General features: G+C 38.9%; 3 protein-coding genes and 1 non-coding gene across 5 annotated transcripts; 1 reads left to right on the top strand and 3 right to left on the bottom strand.

Moving 5' to 3' along the window:
* The first annotated feature begins 144 nt into the window (after window positions 1-144).
* LOC147786727 (small nucleolar RNA Z247) lies at window positions 145-284 on the top strand. The gene has a single exon (XR_015414598.1). It is a non-coding gene; the product is annotated as a small nucleolar RNA Z247 (small nucleolar RNA).
* A 5,451-nt stretch (window positions 285-5,735) lies between these two features.
* On the bottom strand, window positions 5,736-7,421 carry LOC111781051 (thaumatin-like protein 1). 2 transcript variants are annotated; one of them, XM_023661453.2, is made up of 3 exons: window positions 7,023-7,419; window positions 6,204-6,873; window positions 5,736-6,135 (listed from the first exon to the last, which is right to left on the bottom strand). In XM_023661453.2, exons 1-3 carry the CDS (start codon window positions 7,093-7,095, stop codon window positions 5,892-5,894), a joined length of 987 nt encoding a protein of 328 aa, XP_023517221.2. In that variant the 5' UTR covers window positions 7,096-7,419; the 3' UTR covers window positions 5,736-5,891. The 2 variants fall into 2 exon arrangements, with proteins under 2 accessions (XP_023517221.2, XP_086976428.1); XM_087120302.1 differs by lacking the exon at window positions 5,736-6,135 and having other exon boundaries at window positions 6,200-6,873; window positions 7,023-7,421.
* Window positions 7,422-9,446: 2,025 nt separating this feature from the next.
* Window positions 9,447-11,094, bottom strand: LOC111781693 (thaumatin-like protein 1b). The gene is made up of 2 exons (XM_023662380.2): window positions 10,302-11,094; window positions 9,447-9,992 (listed from the first exon to the last, which is right to left on the bottom strand). Exons 1-2 carry the CDS (start codon window positions 11,069-11,071, stop codon window positions 9,854-9,856), a joined length of 909 nt encoding a protein of 302 aa, XP_023518148.2. The 5' UTR covers window positions 11,072-11,094; the 3' UTR covers window positions 9,447-9,853.
* A 1,430-nt stretch (window positions 11,095-12,524) lies between these two features.
* LOC111781974 (uncharacterized) lies at window positions 12,525-15,091 on the bottom strand. Its single transcript, XM_023662725.2, has one exon. The coding sequence runs from the start codon at window positions 14,772-14,774 to the stop codon at window positions 12,804-12,806; it is 1,971 nt and encodes a 656-aa protein (XP_023518493.1). The 5' UTR covers window positions 14,775-15,091; the 3' UTR covers window positions 12,525-12,803.
* Between the last annotated feature and the right edge of the window lie 1,507 nt (window positions 15,092-16,598).

The raw sequence follows: 16,598 nt of genomic DNA, 5'->3' as shown, positions 1-16,598 counted from the left end.
CAGCGGATGTTTTCATCGTCAACTCGTGCTCGCACTACTCAGATTCGTGTTGAGCTTGCCACGTCCAAGAAACGAGATCAATCTGCTGCAAATTATTTTTGCAAGATCAAAGGGCTAGCCACCGAGCTGGCCGCCGCCGGCTCTGCCTTGCAGGATGATGATGTGATCGCGTATCTTCTCGCTGGTCTTGGCCCTGACTATGATCCCTTCGTCACCTCAATGACTACCAAGAGTGAAGCCCTCACCCTTGATGATGTGTTTGCACATCTAATGACGTATGAAGCTCGCCAACTACAACACCAGGCTGAACTTCAGTTAAATCTTGGATCTTCTGCCAATTATGCTAGTCGTGGTGGTCAGCAGAAGAATCGTGGGCGTAGGGATCGCGGTCGTGGTCGTTCTCAAGGTTATGCACCCTCTCGTCCTGCTGGTGATCGTCGTGGCCCTTCTGCTCGTCCTTCCTGCCAGATCTGCGGCAAAGTGGGGCATACTGCTATCCGCTGCTGGCATAGGATGGATGAGTCCTATCAAGATGAACCTTCTTCTGCTCCTCCTACGGCACTGGCGGCTACTTCCTCTTACAAGATTGACCCAAATTGGTACAGCGACACAGGCGCTACGGACCATATCACCAGTGACCTGGATCGTCTCGCTGTGCGTGAACGTTATCATGGAGGTGAACAAGTTCAAGTCGGCAATGGAGCAGGTTTGCGTGTTTTGCATACTGGTCATTCTCTAATTAATACTGCTACTCGTCCTCTTGCGTTGCGTAATATTTTGCATGTGCCTGAAATTTCCAAACATCTTCTTTCTGTTCATAAATTTTCTCGTGATAATGACGTATTTTTTGAATTCCATCCTTGGCATTTTTCTATAAAGGATCGACAGTCGAGGAAAAGTCTCCTAAATGGGAGGTGTGAATCTGGTCTTTATCCTATTAAGCCATCCGATGTCGATAATCTCAAGCACGCCTTGGTGAGCAGATCTACTACTCACGCCCAATGGCATGCTCGTCTTGGACATCCTTCATCTCAAGTAATAAAATCCATTTTGCGTCTAAATAATATTTCGTGTGCTAGTGAGTCATCTTTGTCAGTTTGTAATGCGTGTCAGTTAGCAAAGAGTCATCGATTACCATATACTAGTTTTTCCCATAGGTCTTCGTCACCTTTGGAACTTATTTTTTCGGATGTTTGGGGCCCTGCACCTCCATCTGTTGGGGGTTTTAAATATTATATTAGTTTCATTGATGATTTCAGTAAATTTTCGTGGATCTATTTGATGCATGATCGTACAGAAGCTCCTCGTATATTTTTGCAATTCCAAGCTCATGTTGAGCGCCTCCTAGATACTAAAATCAAGTGGGTTCAATCTGATTGGGGTGGGGAATATCAGAAAATTCACAACACATTTTTTCGTTCCCTTGGAATTGGTCATCGTGTTTCGTGCCCTCACACACATCAACAAAATGGGTCTGCTGAACGCAAGCATCGTCATATTGTTGAAACTGGCCTAGCCCTTCTAGCTCATGCTCATGTACCTATTAAATTTTGGGACGACGCGTTTCTTACAGCCACATATCTCATCAATCGTCTTCCTACTCGTGTCATCGATAAAAAATGCCCCTTAGAGCTTCTTTTTCATACCCCACCAAATTACTCCTTATTAAAAATTTTTGGGTGTGCTTGTTGGCCTCATCTTCGTCCTTATAACAAACAAAAGCTCTCTTTTCGATCAAAGGAATGTGTCTTTCTAGGCTACAGTTCTTCACATAAAGGGTATAAGTGTCTTGACACCGATTCTGGTCGTGTCTATATGTCTAGAGATGTCATATTTGATGAAAATGTTTTTCCATTCAAGAGAGCCTCACCTAATTCTTCCCCAATCATGCAGTCGACGCATAATGCCCCTGATTTGTGCACCTTGCATTTGGGTAATAGCAGTACTAATTTGGAGAATGATCACATGCATATGTCTGGGCCTACTAACTCTTTGGATGCAGAAAATTTGGTGTCTACATCAGCTTCGGAATTGCCGCAACAATCCTCCGCGTCGCTGCCATTCGAATCGGCGTTGGTTGTTCCGCCAATGATTGAGGCATCGGCTTCTCCGCCAGCAGATGATATTGCGCAATGCCCGGTCGAATCCTCGGCCGTTGGTCAACCAACTGCTGTAGCATCGGTTGCTCCCCTCGCAACGGCTGATACGGCCGTCCCCTCAAATGTGGATTCTGCACCTACTACTCATCCGTATGGTACTCGATTGAAGCACAATATCAAGAAACCCAAGGTGCGTACAGATGGAACAGTAACATATCTTGTAGCTCGGTCTTCTGCCTCTGAACCTACTTCACATATTACTGCTATGGAGCATCCCCTCTGGCGTCAGGCAATGAATGATGAATTTCAGGCACTTCAAAAAAAATAAGACATGGCACTTAGTTCCTCCTCGTGCTGGTCTTAACGTTATTGATTGCAAATGGGTTTTCAAACTCAAACAAAAGCCAGATGGCTCTATTGATCGCTACAAAGCACGCCTGGTTGCTAAAGGTTTTAAACAGCAGTATGGCGTCGATTATGATGATACCTTTAGTCCAGTTGTTAAGCCCACTACCATTCGGCTCTTATTATCTCTTGCTATTTCTCGTGGTTGGGCTATTCGGCAGATTGATATTCAAAATGCTTTTCTTCATGGCCTTCTTAATGAAGATGTTTATATGAAGCAGCCCCCTGGATTTGTGGATTCTCAACACCCTGGTTATCTCTGCAAGCTGGATAAGTCGCTTTATGGCCTTAAACAAGCTCCGCGTGCCTGGTTTTCTCGCCTTAGCTCCAAACTATTACAGCTGGATTTTACACCTTCAAAGGCTGATGTCTCTCTTTTTATTTTTAACAAAACGGGCATTCGGATGTATATTCTCATCTACGTTGATGATATTATTATCATCAGCTCATCTTCTACGGCTACTGAGAAACTTCTTACACAGCTTCAGGATGATTTTGCCGTCAAGGATCTTGGTATTTTGAGTTATTTTCTTGGGATTGAGGTCCGCCATACTTCTAGTGGACTTATTCTGACACAACATAAATACATTCGAGATTTATTAGCCAGAACCAATATGCTCACCTCCAAAGGTGTGCCCACACCTATGCTTCCCAGTGAGAAGTTGTTATTGAATGGTGGTGAAAAGCTCTCACCTGAGGATACTACTCGCTATCGAAGTGTCGTTGGTGCTCTCCAATATTTGTCTCTGACACGTCCTGATATATCCTTCTGTGTCAACAGAGTGTGTCAGTTCATGTCCTCTCCGACTTCTATACATTGGGCGGCAGTCAAACGAATTCTCCGTTATCTACATGACACTATTGATATGGGTTTGTGTCTTACAAAGTCCAGCACTGATTTGTTGAGTGCCTTTTCAGATGCTGATTGGGCTGGGAATCCTGATGATCGTCGAAGCACTGGAGGCTATGTGATCTTCTTTGGTGGCAATCTTATCTCTTGGAGTTCGAGGAAACAATCGACAGTTTCTCGTTCTAGTACGGAAGCCGAATATAAGGCGGTTGCTGATGCCACTGCCGAATTAATTTGGATCCAAGTTCTCTTGCGTGAGCTCGGGATCTCGCAAGCGCGAGCGCCTAGCCTATGGTGTGACAACATTGGTGCCACCTACCTATCCGCCAATCCAATCTTTCATCGACGGACGAAGCATGTTGAGGTTGATTATCACTTCGTTCGTGAACGAGTATCGACTCGTCAGCTTGATGTTCGACTCATATCTTCCAAGGATCAGCTCGCCGATATCATGACAAAGCCACTGCCAGCTCCTTCTTTTAGCTATTTTAGGCGCAATCTGAACTTAGTAGTACATCGTCCAGATTGAGGGGGGGTGTTAAACCTAAAATAGATCATAACTGTATATACTAAAATAGTCTAAGATTTACTAGTTTATGATTTGAAGGGTTTGTTACCAAATCTATGATTTTATGGTTTGTTACCAAATCATAGATTTGGAATGTAATCTTCATTATACGCATCTATAAATACATGAGGTCGTGACCCATATAGGTCATCGTGCCATTCAATCTAACAGCTTACAGTCACTGGTGGTCGCCATTCCTGGTGGAGCACATCTTCAACTGTTTGTTAGCTACGGCCATTTGATGCTGTTTTGACATTTATGGCTCTATTATTGTACTTGAGTAAGGTGTTGGGATGGAACATTTCAACCCAAATTGGTGGAGGGTGGGTGTCTCAAATGGGTGCCTTTCAGTTCCTGGTCCTACAACCGAAGGAGTTGTCCTCGAAGGTTGTCTTGTCCATTCCTTGGGCCGTTTGGATTAGGACATGGGATGATGATAAGGTGGGAATTAACGAGGGATTGAATCCCTTCGGAGGATTCACTATTAACTATACCATGGTTTTTTTGCATGCCCATGAGGTAAGTGTATTGAACTAGTTGGAATTAGGGTTCATAGATTGAGTTGGGTTACGTCGGGTGGGGGACCATTTTAAAATCCATCTCAATTGTATGGATGGTAAAACAATATTAGGATCGTTTGTATCATTTATTTAAAATTTTATTTTTAATAGAAGTAAAATGTTAATATATAAAACATCTAGTTATTTTCAAAATAGTGAATCTACACGTCCAATCTTTTCAAGAACTAAATACATTCACTAATATATATCACCCAAAAAAAAAAAAAAAAAAAAGCTTGAGATCCAAAATTTCAAATATTGATAGAATGAAATTGATGAATACTATTCAACACGAAAAAGTAAATATTCTCCAAAAAAAAAAAATAAATAATTGATTATGAGTGATGAAAAGGAAGAACATGTTCCATTGGTTTAGAGTTGAACATTAAAGAAGAAGAAGAAAAAAAAAAAAAAAAAAAAAAAAAAAAAAAAAAAAAAAGCCTTTGTGAGTTAGCAGTAAAAACAAATTTAGAAGAGGCATAGATATAATGTTCCACTCCCCATTGAGAAAGAAAAGGAACATTTCTATCTTTGCTTTTATTTTTATGCTTTTTCCTCTCCTTCCTCACACCAACTTGTTCAACAATCCTTCCCTCTCCGTCTTCCCACAGACAAAACTCGTCAAATTCTCGTTATTTATGTAACATATTGATCAAATAATTAAGAGAGTTCGTATACATACAACTTACTGTTAAAAAACGAGTTTAATTTTTATCAACTATACAAATTTGGAGAATAACCCGTCAACATCTTCTTAACTTAAAAGCGACGTAACATTTGTTTATTATAACAAATACGCATTAAACTAATTTTAATGTAGGTTGAAAAGGGTTAAAAATAAGTGTTAAGGGCATTAAGTGTGGGTTTTCAGGTATAAAGTAGAGATACCAAAGTGAGAAGAATCTTTCTTTCTTGCTGTCCTATCAACACCATTTGCCCTTGTCACCGCCCTATGCTGCTCTCCATGTGCTCATCTCATGCACAAAACTAAGCAAAATCTTCCCTTTTTTTTTTTACGAACTTTCGAAACTTCGAGCTATGAGTTCTTAAATTAGGAGATTCGAGCATAGTTCTTAAAAGCTTTGGACGCGGATCGTTCTAACCCATTCCAAACTTACGAATAAAAAAAAAAAAAAAAAATCACCCATATGCTTTTTGTCATAAAGGTGTTGACTTTGTGGGTATGTTATTCCAAATTCCCACTTATAAATTACCTTTCAAGCTTTGGAATCATCCAAATTCAACAAAACATAAAGCCAAATCAAAGTGCCTATTTATTGATTTCTTTATTACTCCATCTCTATATGAAAAGGCATCATCTTTTTGCCTTCAATTTTTTACACAAATTAATAATAAAGTATCCTACATTATTCAAGTAAATGGTTCAATTAATCTCCTTTCCTATCTCTTCATCCCGAGAGAACAAGCAATAGAACCGATATCAAAATTGTCAAAGATTGAAATGTCAAGTTTGATTTCGTAGCCATGGAAGAATTCCCTATAGCCATATCTGCAAGCCAAGAATTACTCAAAGCTGCTCCTTGTATTGGGTCCGATCCCGATTCCAATCCCGACCCAGTTATTGGTTCTGACCCTGACTGCTCTGTTGTCGATTCTGGTACCATCGGTGGCGAATCTCTCGAAGATTTTCGACTGACATTTAAAATAAAAATTAATTTTCAAAATTAAATTTGTTCTTTCTTTCTTTTATAATTTATTACCTTGGAGTAGAAGGGCAAAATGTGATGGTGTAATCAGCTCCTCTACAAGTGAATGTGCTCGTGGCATCGTCATAGGCGTAACTGTATGATCTGGGGCACGCCGATTTGAACATTAGTGAGTATATTGACGGTCGGCAAGTCGCTGGGGAGTTGTACGCGCCGCTGCAACAGTATTCCGGCGTGGCAAATGCCTCACAAGCGCTTTTGCACGCGCCGCCGCCTTCAGCCTTCAATTCCACTGGGCACAGCTGGTTCACGTTTGTAATGCAGCCGGTCGTCGCACACGTGCCTGACCCGCCAGTTCCCTCGACGATCATCGGCAAATTATAGCCATCAACCAGGCTGACGTCGTAAAAATCCTGAGAACCGGAGCCGAGAGTGAATTCAGCTAAGGTGGCCGGCGGCGTGGCACCTGCGCCGTTGCACTCCATCTCACCAGAGCCGCAGTCGCCGGTATTGCAGCTTCCACGACCGGAGCCGTCAAAATCGCAGCCGGTACGGCCCCAAAACCGACCGGACCATCCTGTCGGAGCTTCTAAAGAGCGAGAATTTCCTTCTTTCAGCTCGAAACCCGTGGTTTCCAGTTTGGGGCTACCGGCGCTGGCGAGAATTCCCGGCCAGACGGTGAAATCGCACTTGTTAACGAACATAAATGTAGCACAAGAAACCTCTGTAAAACATAGCAAGAACATAAAAAAAACAGAGCAACCAGATTGAACCAATTCTGCCACAGATTTCGTCAAGATTCTTAAAATTATCAAAAACAAGCGATTACCCATAATTCAAATTGAAAAAAACAAAACATAAAACTCAAATTACCTTTGAAAAGAAGAAGCAAAACCAGGCTCGACAAGAAGAGACAAGAATGTCGGAAATGGCAGACCAGCTCCATTGAAATGCTCTGTTTATCCAAAAAAATTGGTTGATGTAATGGAATTGAAAAAATGGGTATGGTTTAATATGAATTAATTGAAGTGGGATTCAAAATATGCGATGTTTGGAGCAAGGAGATGGAAGAAAAATGGTGAAAGACAACAATGGCGGAAACAGGGGATTTTTTTGGAGTGAGAAATGGGTATGAGAGAGAAAGAATATTGGAGAAGAAAGTGGAGATCGCTGCAAATAAACTATTGGTTTTCAGAACTCTGATAATGAGAGAGAAAAATGGAATAAAATGGGAAAGAAAGTAGATGGAGAGAGTGGTGAGAGAACCTTAGGCATGGCGATGCTCTGTTACTTATAAATGAAAACGTGACCGTTTAAAGGGAAATCCTTAATGCCCCGTCACCGACATCTCTCTCACTCACCGACCAATCATGTTCACTTATAAATGAAGGTTGAGATCGTCCCTATAAAACTATTTACATTTGACAAAGCTCGTTCATTTAGATTAGCCCAAGCTCGAATAATTGCACGTGAGATTGCATGAGGCATTAACATTGTATTTTAGAGCTATTTCTACTAGGGACGACCATCGATCAATAGGTTGTTCTACTGAAGTGCTCGAATTCGGTCACCGCTCGTTAGCTCTAGTGGATAACTCAACATCCCTATGTTCATTGACGTAATAACTTATGTCCAATAATTCTTAAGATCTACTGCTCAAATTCGTTTTTCATAGTCAATTGATCCATCTTCGAAATTGATAGAGTTCGAAGCTTTATGAACCCATACTAGAGAGGAAGATTAAGAACACTTATGTTTCGGGTTGTACGGAGGAACGACTTCCCAATATGCATCCGGCTCTTGCAATAGAAGACCGAATGTTCTAAAGTATCTCTATCATCTCCACATAACACACGCCGGTAATGACCACAAAGCTCTTTTTGTATAAATCTTCCACATAACAATATAGATTTTAATTAAAATTTAAAATTTTCATAGGACCTTCCATCGAGCTTTCTCGTTAAAACCAAACATAAAAACTTTATGAACACTTTATGTTCTTCGTGCAATGCCATATCCAGACATCCAAAGCCATCGAATGATCTTAACATCTTTTATTATATTTCGTGCCTTAGAAATGTCAGAACAACTGGATATTTGTATTAGGTTATACCCTAATAGCCGATGAAATTTTTTTAGTGTTAAACGTCAAATTATGTGAAATTATATATGAATAATTTAGTCTACTATTAAATCATTTTAATTATTGCAATAATATAATAAAAATAATATAATTGAGGGTGTAACAAAAATCTAGATCTATCAGCCAAATATTTGGTGGATATGTTTAAAAAATAACTTAAATAATGATTTTTTAAAAAATTACAATAAATTAAAAAATAAATTAAATAAATCTCATGCTTACGTGGTTATAAAATAAATTTAAAAAAAGAAACCTGCCAAACTCTAGTTAAATCATTTTAATGAACGAGCTGACCAATTTAATTATATATTTTTTTGAAAATATTACAATTTACAATTTCATTACATATTTTATCAAATCTAAAAATATTTAATGATATTTAAATTTTTTAATTGTTTTCAGCGTTAATAAAAATAGATATTTTAAAATTAAATATAATTTTTTTTGACATTCCATTGTCATATGATATAAAAGTTGAAAATTTTGACAATTAAAAAAATTTGTTTACTTTTTATTTTTTATTTTTTACTTTTTATTTTTTTTTACTTTACTTTTAGTGATGCCTCCTTTTTATGACTCAAATATTATAAATTACTATAATTTTTAAAGAAAATTACAAATTACAAATCCTTTTTCCTTAATAGATTACAATAATAATAATAAAAAATCTTAAAATAATTAATTTTTGAAAGATTGCTACCCTCGTCTCTTCAAAATTTTAAATTATTGTATCAGATATAATTCATGAAATTTATCCTTAGTAGATATAGCGTTTGTGTCGGGAATGCAGCTCAGAGCTAGTACGTCAGGACATATTGCATGAAACAGTCTCCAAAAAGGTTGATTTTTTAACGAATAAATTAAATTAAAATGTTAAACACGTTAATTAGGCTTTATTTGAGAAGGCAAATAAGCTCAAGCTGCAATCAAGAATGCAGGCCAACAATAGCATTCTTGTCCAAATAAAATAACAACATTTAATTAATCAATAAAAAACTCCTAATCTCATATTTTAAATAATAAATTATAAAAGAATAATTTATTTATTAAAATCCTGTTTATGATAATGAGATAGGTTAATTATTATTTAAATGAGAGAAATTAAAAAAAAAAAAAAAAAAAAAAAAAAAAAAAAAAAAACTATATTTGCATTTGGAAGCATGATATACAAATAATTTGTGTCACATCCGACATGTCGTTCATGTGCTAAATTTAATAATAAAAAACATACAGAAACAGAAGTAGCTGAGAGCTGACTAAGCAATCCAAAGCAAATGGGCCACAGTACAAGTTGCAGCCGCCCAAATTATGTCAGCATGTGGCCCAAAAGTAATTGGGCTGGGCCCACTTGGTAACCGCTAAACCATTCCAAAAGAGCAAGCGTGAGCGTTGAAATTAAATTAATTTAAAATGGCAAAATAAATTAAATAATCTCTAATTCATTTACTTAATTATCATTGGCCATTTTAATCTTTTATAATTCTTAATTTTATCTTTGGTGTATTAAAATATAATTAAGAATTTTTAAAAATAAAATCCCATTGAAAATTACGTAAAAGGATTAGAGATTATTCCGATGCCGCAGCCGCCAAACGGCCACCCAAACGGCGGTGAGAATAGCTAAACACGGCGGTGCAGCTCGACGTCGGCTGCCTGAAACGTCCGCCGCTTGCGGTTGTGGTTTGCTAGAAGCCTTGAAACTGAGACAAAAAAACAAAAATGAAATAATTCTTTTATTTTAATTAAAATATTCGCTGTCATTAATATAATTTGAATACATTGTAACATTTCTTAGGTTTAGTAATAAATAATGTTATAATATGTTCTTCTTGCTAATAAATATTTTAAAAAACCATATAGTATAATGTTAATTCATGTATGACCTCTATTTATTATATAGTATTTATATTATATATGACTATAGAATATATTTTAAAATTTTAATATATGAAGATGAGAGCTTATTATAAATTTAAATATTTTATTTGGAATAAGAAAATTGGGCGTACCTGGCCAACGGCGAGGGGCAAAAAGTGACGACATAATTGGCCGACATACAGGTGAAGGTGCTGGTTCCGTCGTCGAAGGCGTAACTGTAAGCCAACGGGCAATTGTTCTTAAAGAATTTCGAGTAATTACTCGGTTTACACGTGTTAGGATTTGCAAACGCCCCACTGCAGCAATATTCCGCTTTCCCGAACGCTACACACGCGCTTTTGCACGCCACGCTCCGGTTCCGACCATCCTCTCCGCCGCCCATCACCACCTGCAGCTCCTCTGGGCAATCCCCGTTTAAATCCGCAATGCAACCGGTGGCCGTACAGTTTCCTGACTTTCCACCTTCCGCCACGATTTGCATCGCAATGTTGTAGCCGTCGACGAGGCTGACGTCGTAGAAATCGAAGCCACCACCGCCGTTGAGGGTGAACTCAGCGAGAGTGGCGGGTGGGGTGGCGCAGGCGCCGTTGCATTCGACAAGGCCAGAGCCGCAGTCGGCAGTGGCGCAGGAGAAGTGGCCGGAGGAATCGGTGGAGCAGAAAGTGCGGGCCCAAATGCGGCCGGACCAGGCGGTGGGGAGAGAGAGGAGAGAAGTAGTGCCGGGGAGGAGGGGGAAACCGGTGGTGGAGAGAGGGGCGGTTCCGGCGCCGGATAAAATGCCGGGCCAGATTGTGTGAGTGCAGTTGTTTTGGAGAGTGATGGTTGCAGAGTGAGTAAAGGAAAGGAAGAGGAAGAAGAAAGGGAATGAAAAGAAGAGAAGTTTAATGGAAAAGGAAGCCATGGGAACAAACTCACTGATTTCTCTCTCATTTCTCTCAGTTTAAAACAATGGCGGAGATCCATAAATTGACAAACAATAAATATTTTAATATTATTATTATTTTTTTTTTTTTGTTTTAAAAATCAGATTAGCACTAAAATGACTCATCAATGTAAAATTTAGGGGTTAATCAGAATTAGCTTTAAATAATTTAGTTATTTATGGAATTATTTACAAATACAAGAGATTGGGTGTCACGTGCAGCGTAGGTAGTGAAACTCTGAAACCAAACAAGAAGAAGAGGCTACCACGTGCACTATATATGCCTGTCTCTTCCATTTGGATTCTATCGCTTCTAGAAGGCCCATGAGCCCATACTGAGAAACAATATGGGCCTGATTATGGGCCTGGGCCTCATAAGGGAACAAATTGTCCTTTAGCGGAAGAGTCGATGTGAACTTAAATTCCAGCTTTTATATTATATAAAAAAAAAAATAATAATAATAAATAAATAAGTGTCTGCAAATTGGTGAATTCGATGTATTAATACGAAACCCATTTAAAAATTGTGGAAATTATATGATCCAATTGAAGAATTAACCCACTTGGTCAACTTGTTGGCTTGCTTCAGCAGCCTGACTTCTTCTCTGGTCCCAGTAACGACAGGTAGAAGATAATCGGCGTGATAAAAATGATCAAATTGGCTGGCCATTACGACATGTCGTTGTAACTTCCACGTCACAATACAAAAGCCCTTGGTATTACGAAACCACCCCGATAAGAATTGACTGGGCCTAGACTCAAATCCAGTACTTGGGCTTAAACTGAATGAGGCCCAGTTTATACAGCCCCGTTTATTGGGCCTACATTTGTTTGACCTGAGGCCCATTAGCTAACTGTTGTACTAAATGGGCATATTTGAGGGGTTCGAACCTCTTCTATTCCATTATTAAACTACACAATGAAACAAGAAATCAAATATATTTGGAAGTTGAATTAAACATTTTAACCAACTTGACCATTTAAATTTATAGTTGACCAAAGTAGAACTAAAGGATAACACAATGGAGGAGACGAGGAAGTTCTAATGGTTTTCTTCTTGTATCCGTGCTCGAATTTGAGCTCTTCCTCTTCCTCGTCCTCACCTTGAAGGGTCGAATGAAGTACTCAGGTTTTAAGGACAAAAATTTCCTTAAATGCCCTTTCGAGAACTCGAAAGTACAGAATAAAAAACACAAAAACATAGTGAAATGTGAAGGGACCATAGTGTCTTAAGCCAAATTTGGTATCAAATAATCTCACATGACTTGTTTCTTGGTCTTTGTCTTCAAAATTTATTATTGGGTGGGGTGGGGTTTCTATACAAGTTTTGGGCTCCAGTTTTCCTCAATAGTTAAGCACTATCCTTTATGAAAATGTAATCATAATCAAGCAATTCCAAGGATGCAATCTTAGTTCTATGCACTAACAAGAATAAAAAGAAACGAGACAAATAAAGGTATATGATCTTTGAAAACAAACATGTAGGAGCCTGTAAACTGTTCTCCATGTCAGGTAGATGAAGGATACACAGAAGGAAGCAAACAACTTTCACTAAATTATTACATACTTTTTGAACAATTGTGGATGAAAAATGAATCTATACGTACACTACTTGAAGCAAAATGATGATGGGTATAAGTAAAGAAGATAAAAATTGAAATAATTTCAACTTGTCAAAGAGATGAGAATCTTGCCTGTGTATTGATTGAGATCAATGATACCCTCTTGGACCTCTGGATTGAAACAGCTCTAGCTTACTTCCGGCCTCGTGTAAGAGTCTTTCGAGTGATTCGTCTTGCGTCAAATGTGATTGTTTTGACGCCCATTCAATCACAGGAAGCGCCTCGGCCCGTGCAAGCTCCTCTCTATCAGGCAAATGCAGGGCAATGTAGCACAATAGAGTTACAGCTGCAGTTTGAACACTTTGCTCCCCAAAGTACACTAGCTGGACTAAGTGTTTTGCTCCTCCTGCAGCTATGATTTCCTCGCAGTGGTTAATGTGGAGGAAGTTTTCAGTGCAGGCAAATTTGGTGAGAGCAATGCAGGCCTCCTTCAAGACCTCGGTCTCTCTCTCATCGAGAAGCTGCACCAATGGGCTGATCATTCGCTTCTCGGTCGCTCGAAACGTTCTTGCCAAATGTCCAATGGACTTGATACAAGGAATGAGGAGATTTTCATCTTCTCTTTCAATGATCTTCAGCAACTGTTCCACAACAGCTCTGCAAGCAGGGGAAGTCGGCTTGAAAGCTGATCTTCTCAAATCAGGATCGTGCTCTGCCATGGCTGTGATCTCCATCAATGCCATTGCAGAGTTCTGCTGCACATTCTTTTCCCCTTTCTCAAGAAGAACGGCAAAACACAACAGAGCCCTTGATTCTGTAATGCTACGGCAGATTGTCAAGTTCCCTTTAGCAAGCTGCCAAATGGCTCTAGCTGCCATCGCTTTCATCTTGGTTTTTGTGGCCGGGTCCTCGAGTTCCCTCCCCTTCGTGCTGGGACCGGAATGAGCATGATGAAGGTAAGGGGAATGGTGAAGAATATGCTTCCCATTGCTGCTAAGGCTGTGGCCTTCGCCATGGCTGCCCTGTGGAGCAGCAGTTGTAGCCGCCGCCGACCCACCAGAGAGCATGTTCATAGAATTGGTAACCACCGCGTGCATCTGATTTGGGGTTCGATTACCCATCGGATGTAGAATCTTGCTATGGAGCTGCCGATCATCATCTTCCACAGCTTTATGCACATTATTATTCGTTTTGGGGTTGCTCGCCATTACCACAGCATGAATCGAGATGGATTTATTGGCAGTGATATTGTACTTGCTATGTTCTTGAACAGTTTCAAACGCAAGATGGCTAACAAGGGAGCGGATTATGTAGTGCTGTTCGAAAAGATCTTGGCACTTTGGGTAACTCGAAACGAGTTCCGATAAAGCCCAAGCAACCACAGCCTGAACTTTCATCGGACCTTCTTTGAGAATTTTCGCAAACACCTGACAGACACCAGCCTGAATCATGGCCTCAACATTCTCAGGGTCACGACCTAAAAGCCCAATTGCATTTGCAGCGTTTTCTTGACCTTCAACCCTACCATCTTTCAGCAATTTCAGCAGCGCCCCAACGCCGCCCTCTTCAATTATCCGTTTCCCATATCTCTCGCTATCTTTCGCCAAAGAAACCAGCGACGCCGCCGCGTCGGATCGATCTTCCGGCGAGCCAGTAGAAAGAATAGCAATCTGTTCCCATATGAGACCTAAAATCGGTTCGTTAGCAGCGATAGGGGGAAGACCTAAATACTCATCGCCACGATCCTCAGCAGAGGCGGAAACTCGAAGCAACCACGAGACATCACCAATGGAATTATCAAGCTGTGAGCAAGATTTACGAAAGGCAGCGGCAGGAATGATTGTGAAAACTCGCTTCATAAGACCATTCCCGCTACATTTAAGCACCAGTGCCAGAGCTTTATCTAGGGCTTGTGCAGTCTCGTTAATGATCCGAGTAGCCGGTCGCTCATAGAGATCGGAACTCGCTCGAGCCGCCTGACGGAGAAGCGTAGCAAGCTTCTCCGTCTTGGCCTTAAGATCAGCACACTCCTGCTTGAAGTTGGTAGCCTCATCCGCCGCTTTGGTAACTTGGTCGGCCAATTGAATCGGCCGAGCCAAGATCAGCTTGATCTCCGCCATGAAATCAGAACAAAACCCCCTCAAACAATCAAAACACTCAAGAGATCAGATCGAAAAGAAAACAGAAACAGATAGGTAATCAAAACTCAAACTCGAAATCAAAAAGGAAGAAAAACAGCATAGAAGATTGAGAATAATTAGTTTGACGCAATGGCAGCGAGAAGTAAAGAAAGAAGAACAGGGTGGCTAGGGCAGGCGATGGTAGAGGCCGTCATGGTGGAAGAATTTGAGAACAGGTCAAACGCGGTTTTCTTCCTTCTCCTCCTCCTCCTCCTTCAGAGACATTAATACTTGGACCTATTCTTTTTTTTTTTTTTTTTTTTTTTTGGGGACAAAAAAAAAATGAAGAGAAAGAAGCCAAAGCAAAAAGGCAAAATAATTGGAGTTAACAGAAACTGGTGTCGTCTTTTAGAAGCCAACGGGGGCTTATGGGTCCAGTGGCTGCCGAGCCATCGCCGCTAGCTTCTTGGGTTTTGGCTCGAAAAATCCGCCCAATGTTCCTACCAGGTGGCACCTCACCGTCACGTCTCGCCTCCTTTACTTGCTTAAAATTACCTTTTTGGGTTTCTTTTTTTCTCTTTTGGAAACAATTTTCTAATTCAACTCATTCTCTTTTCATACTTATTTTCGTTGACTATCTCTCTTTGGAAGTCTTTGCCATTCATGTTTGGTGGGAATTTACTGTAACAAACAACGGTAAATTTCGCAAACTTGCTTTTAATAAGTTTTTTTTTTCACTAAATAATTTATTTTAGATCAAATTTAAATTTTAAAATAATAGCTTCTGAAATTTAAAATTTGTCAATTTAATTTTTCTTTTTGGATAATTACCATTCAAATGTTGTAAACAAATTAGTTTTTTATTCTATTTTTTAAAATTATGTAATATATACAAATTTAAACTTTATGTTAGATAAATACGTTGATTTTTTTAAAAGAATACATTGATTGTGACGAAAAAATATATTGGCATATTATTTTAACATGTAATTTAGAAAGCAATGCATAGTAAGTTTACTTTCAATTTAAAAATAAAAGTGGTTGAGCTTTTTTTAAAACCTAAGATGGAGAAGATTTATATTTTAAATCAAATTGTGTTTTTCAATTGAGTTATTTGTACTAGACTTGTTAATTAATCAATTATTTATAGTTTTTACTCTCATATATTAAAATTAAAATTAAAATTGAGTCAACTTGTAAGTTTATAGTCCGCTATTCACAATTATACTCTTTCAAGATTCACAATACGATCATATACTAATTACTCTCACCTTTAAGTCAGTCAACCAATTCAAACACATCGTACAAATGGTCTATTGCTCACTACTAGCATATATTATTCACTTTTACCTAATTATATATCACCATCAACCTCATAGTTTTTAAACGTGTCTATTATAGAGATGGTCTAGTCCTACTCCAACCACTATCTCACATCAACCGACGACAAACTCTGATACCATTAGTAATAACCTAAGTTTATTGCTAGCAGATATTGTTCGCTTTGACCCATTACATATAGACATGAACCTCACGATTTTAAAACATGTATACTAGAGAGAAAATTTCTATACCCTTATAAGGAATATTTCGTGCTCCTCTCAAATTAATGTCTAATTTTAATATCATAATTGAGAACGAGTCATGTCACAAAAAAATAATAAAATAAAATAAATAGATGAAAATAAACATTTAATGAAAATATAAACAATTGTCATTCATACCAACAACATGATTTCGACAAAGATAAAGATGACCATGACGTGGTTGGATAGTTGTGCCATTATTGCTAATTTATTTTGAAAAATAAAAGAATTTTTTTTT

The sequence above is a fragment of the Cucurbita pepo genome, chromosome 19, assembly GCF_057944985.1.
Source record: "Cucurbita pepo subsp. pepo isolate OVF chromosome 19, ASM5794498v1, whole genome shotgun sequence".
In the NCBI taxonomy this organism is placed as follows: domain Eukaryota; kingdom Viridiplantae; phylum Streptophyta; class Magnoliopsida; order Cucurbitales; family Cucurbitaceae; genus Cucurbita; species Cucurbita pepo.
This window is presented reverse-complemented; position numbering and strand designations above follow the sequence as displayed.

Bases quoted from the DNA above. Each gene is read 5' to 3' on its own strand.
- LOC111781051 (XM_023661453.2), bottom strand. From the start codon at position 7,095: ATGGAGCTGGTCTGCCATTTCCGACATTCTTGTCTCTTCTTGTCGAGC. The intron at 6,874-7,022 runs GTAATTTGAGTT...TATGTTTTACAG, and splicing joins TTTGCTTCTTCTTTTCAAAG to AGGTTTCTTGTGCTACATTT. The intron at 6,136-6,203 runs GTAATAAATTAT...TTTAAATGTCAG, and splicing joins TTTTGCCCTTCTACTCCAAG to TCGAAAATCTTCGAGAGATT.
- LOC111781693 (XM_023662380.2), bottom strand. From the start codon at position 11,071: ATGGCTTCCTTTTCCATTAAACTTCTCTTCTTTTCATTCCCTTTCTTC. The intron at 9,993-10,301 runs GTACGCCCAATT...TTTTTGTCTCAG, and splicing joins TGCCCCTCGCCGTTGGCCAG to TTTCAAGGCTTCTAGCAAAC.
- LOC111781974 (XM_023662725.2), bottom strand. From the start codon at position 14,774: ATGGCGGAGATCAAGCTGATCTTGGCTCGGCCGATTCAATTGGCCGAC.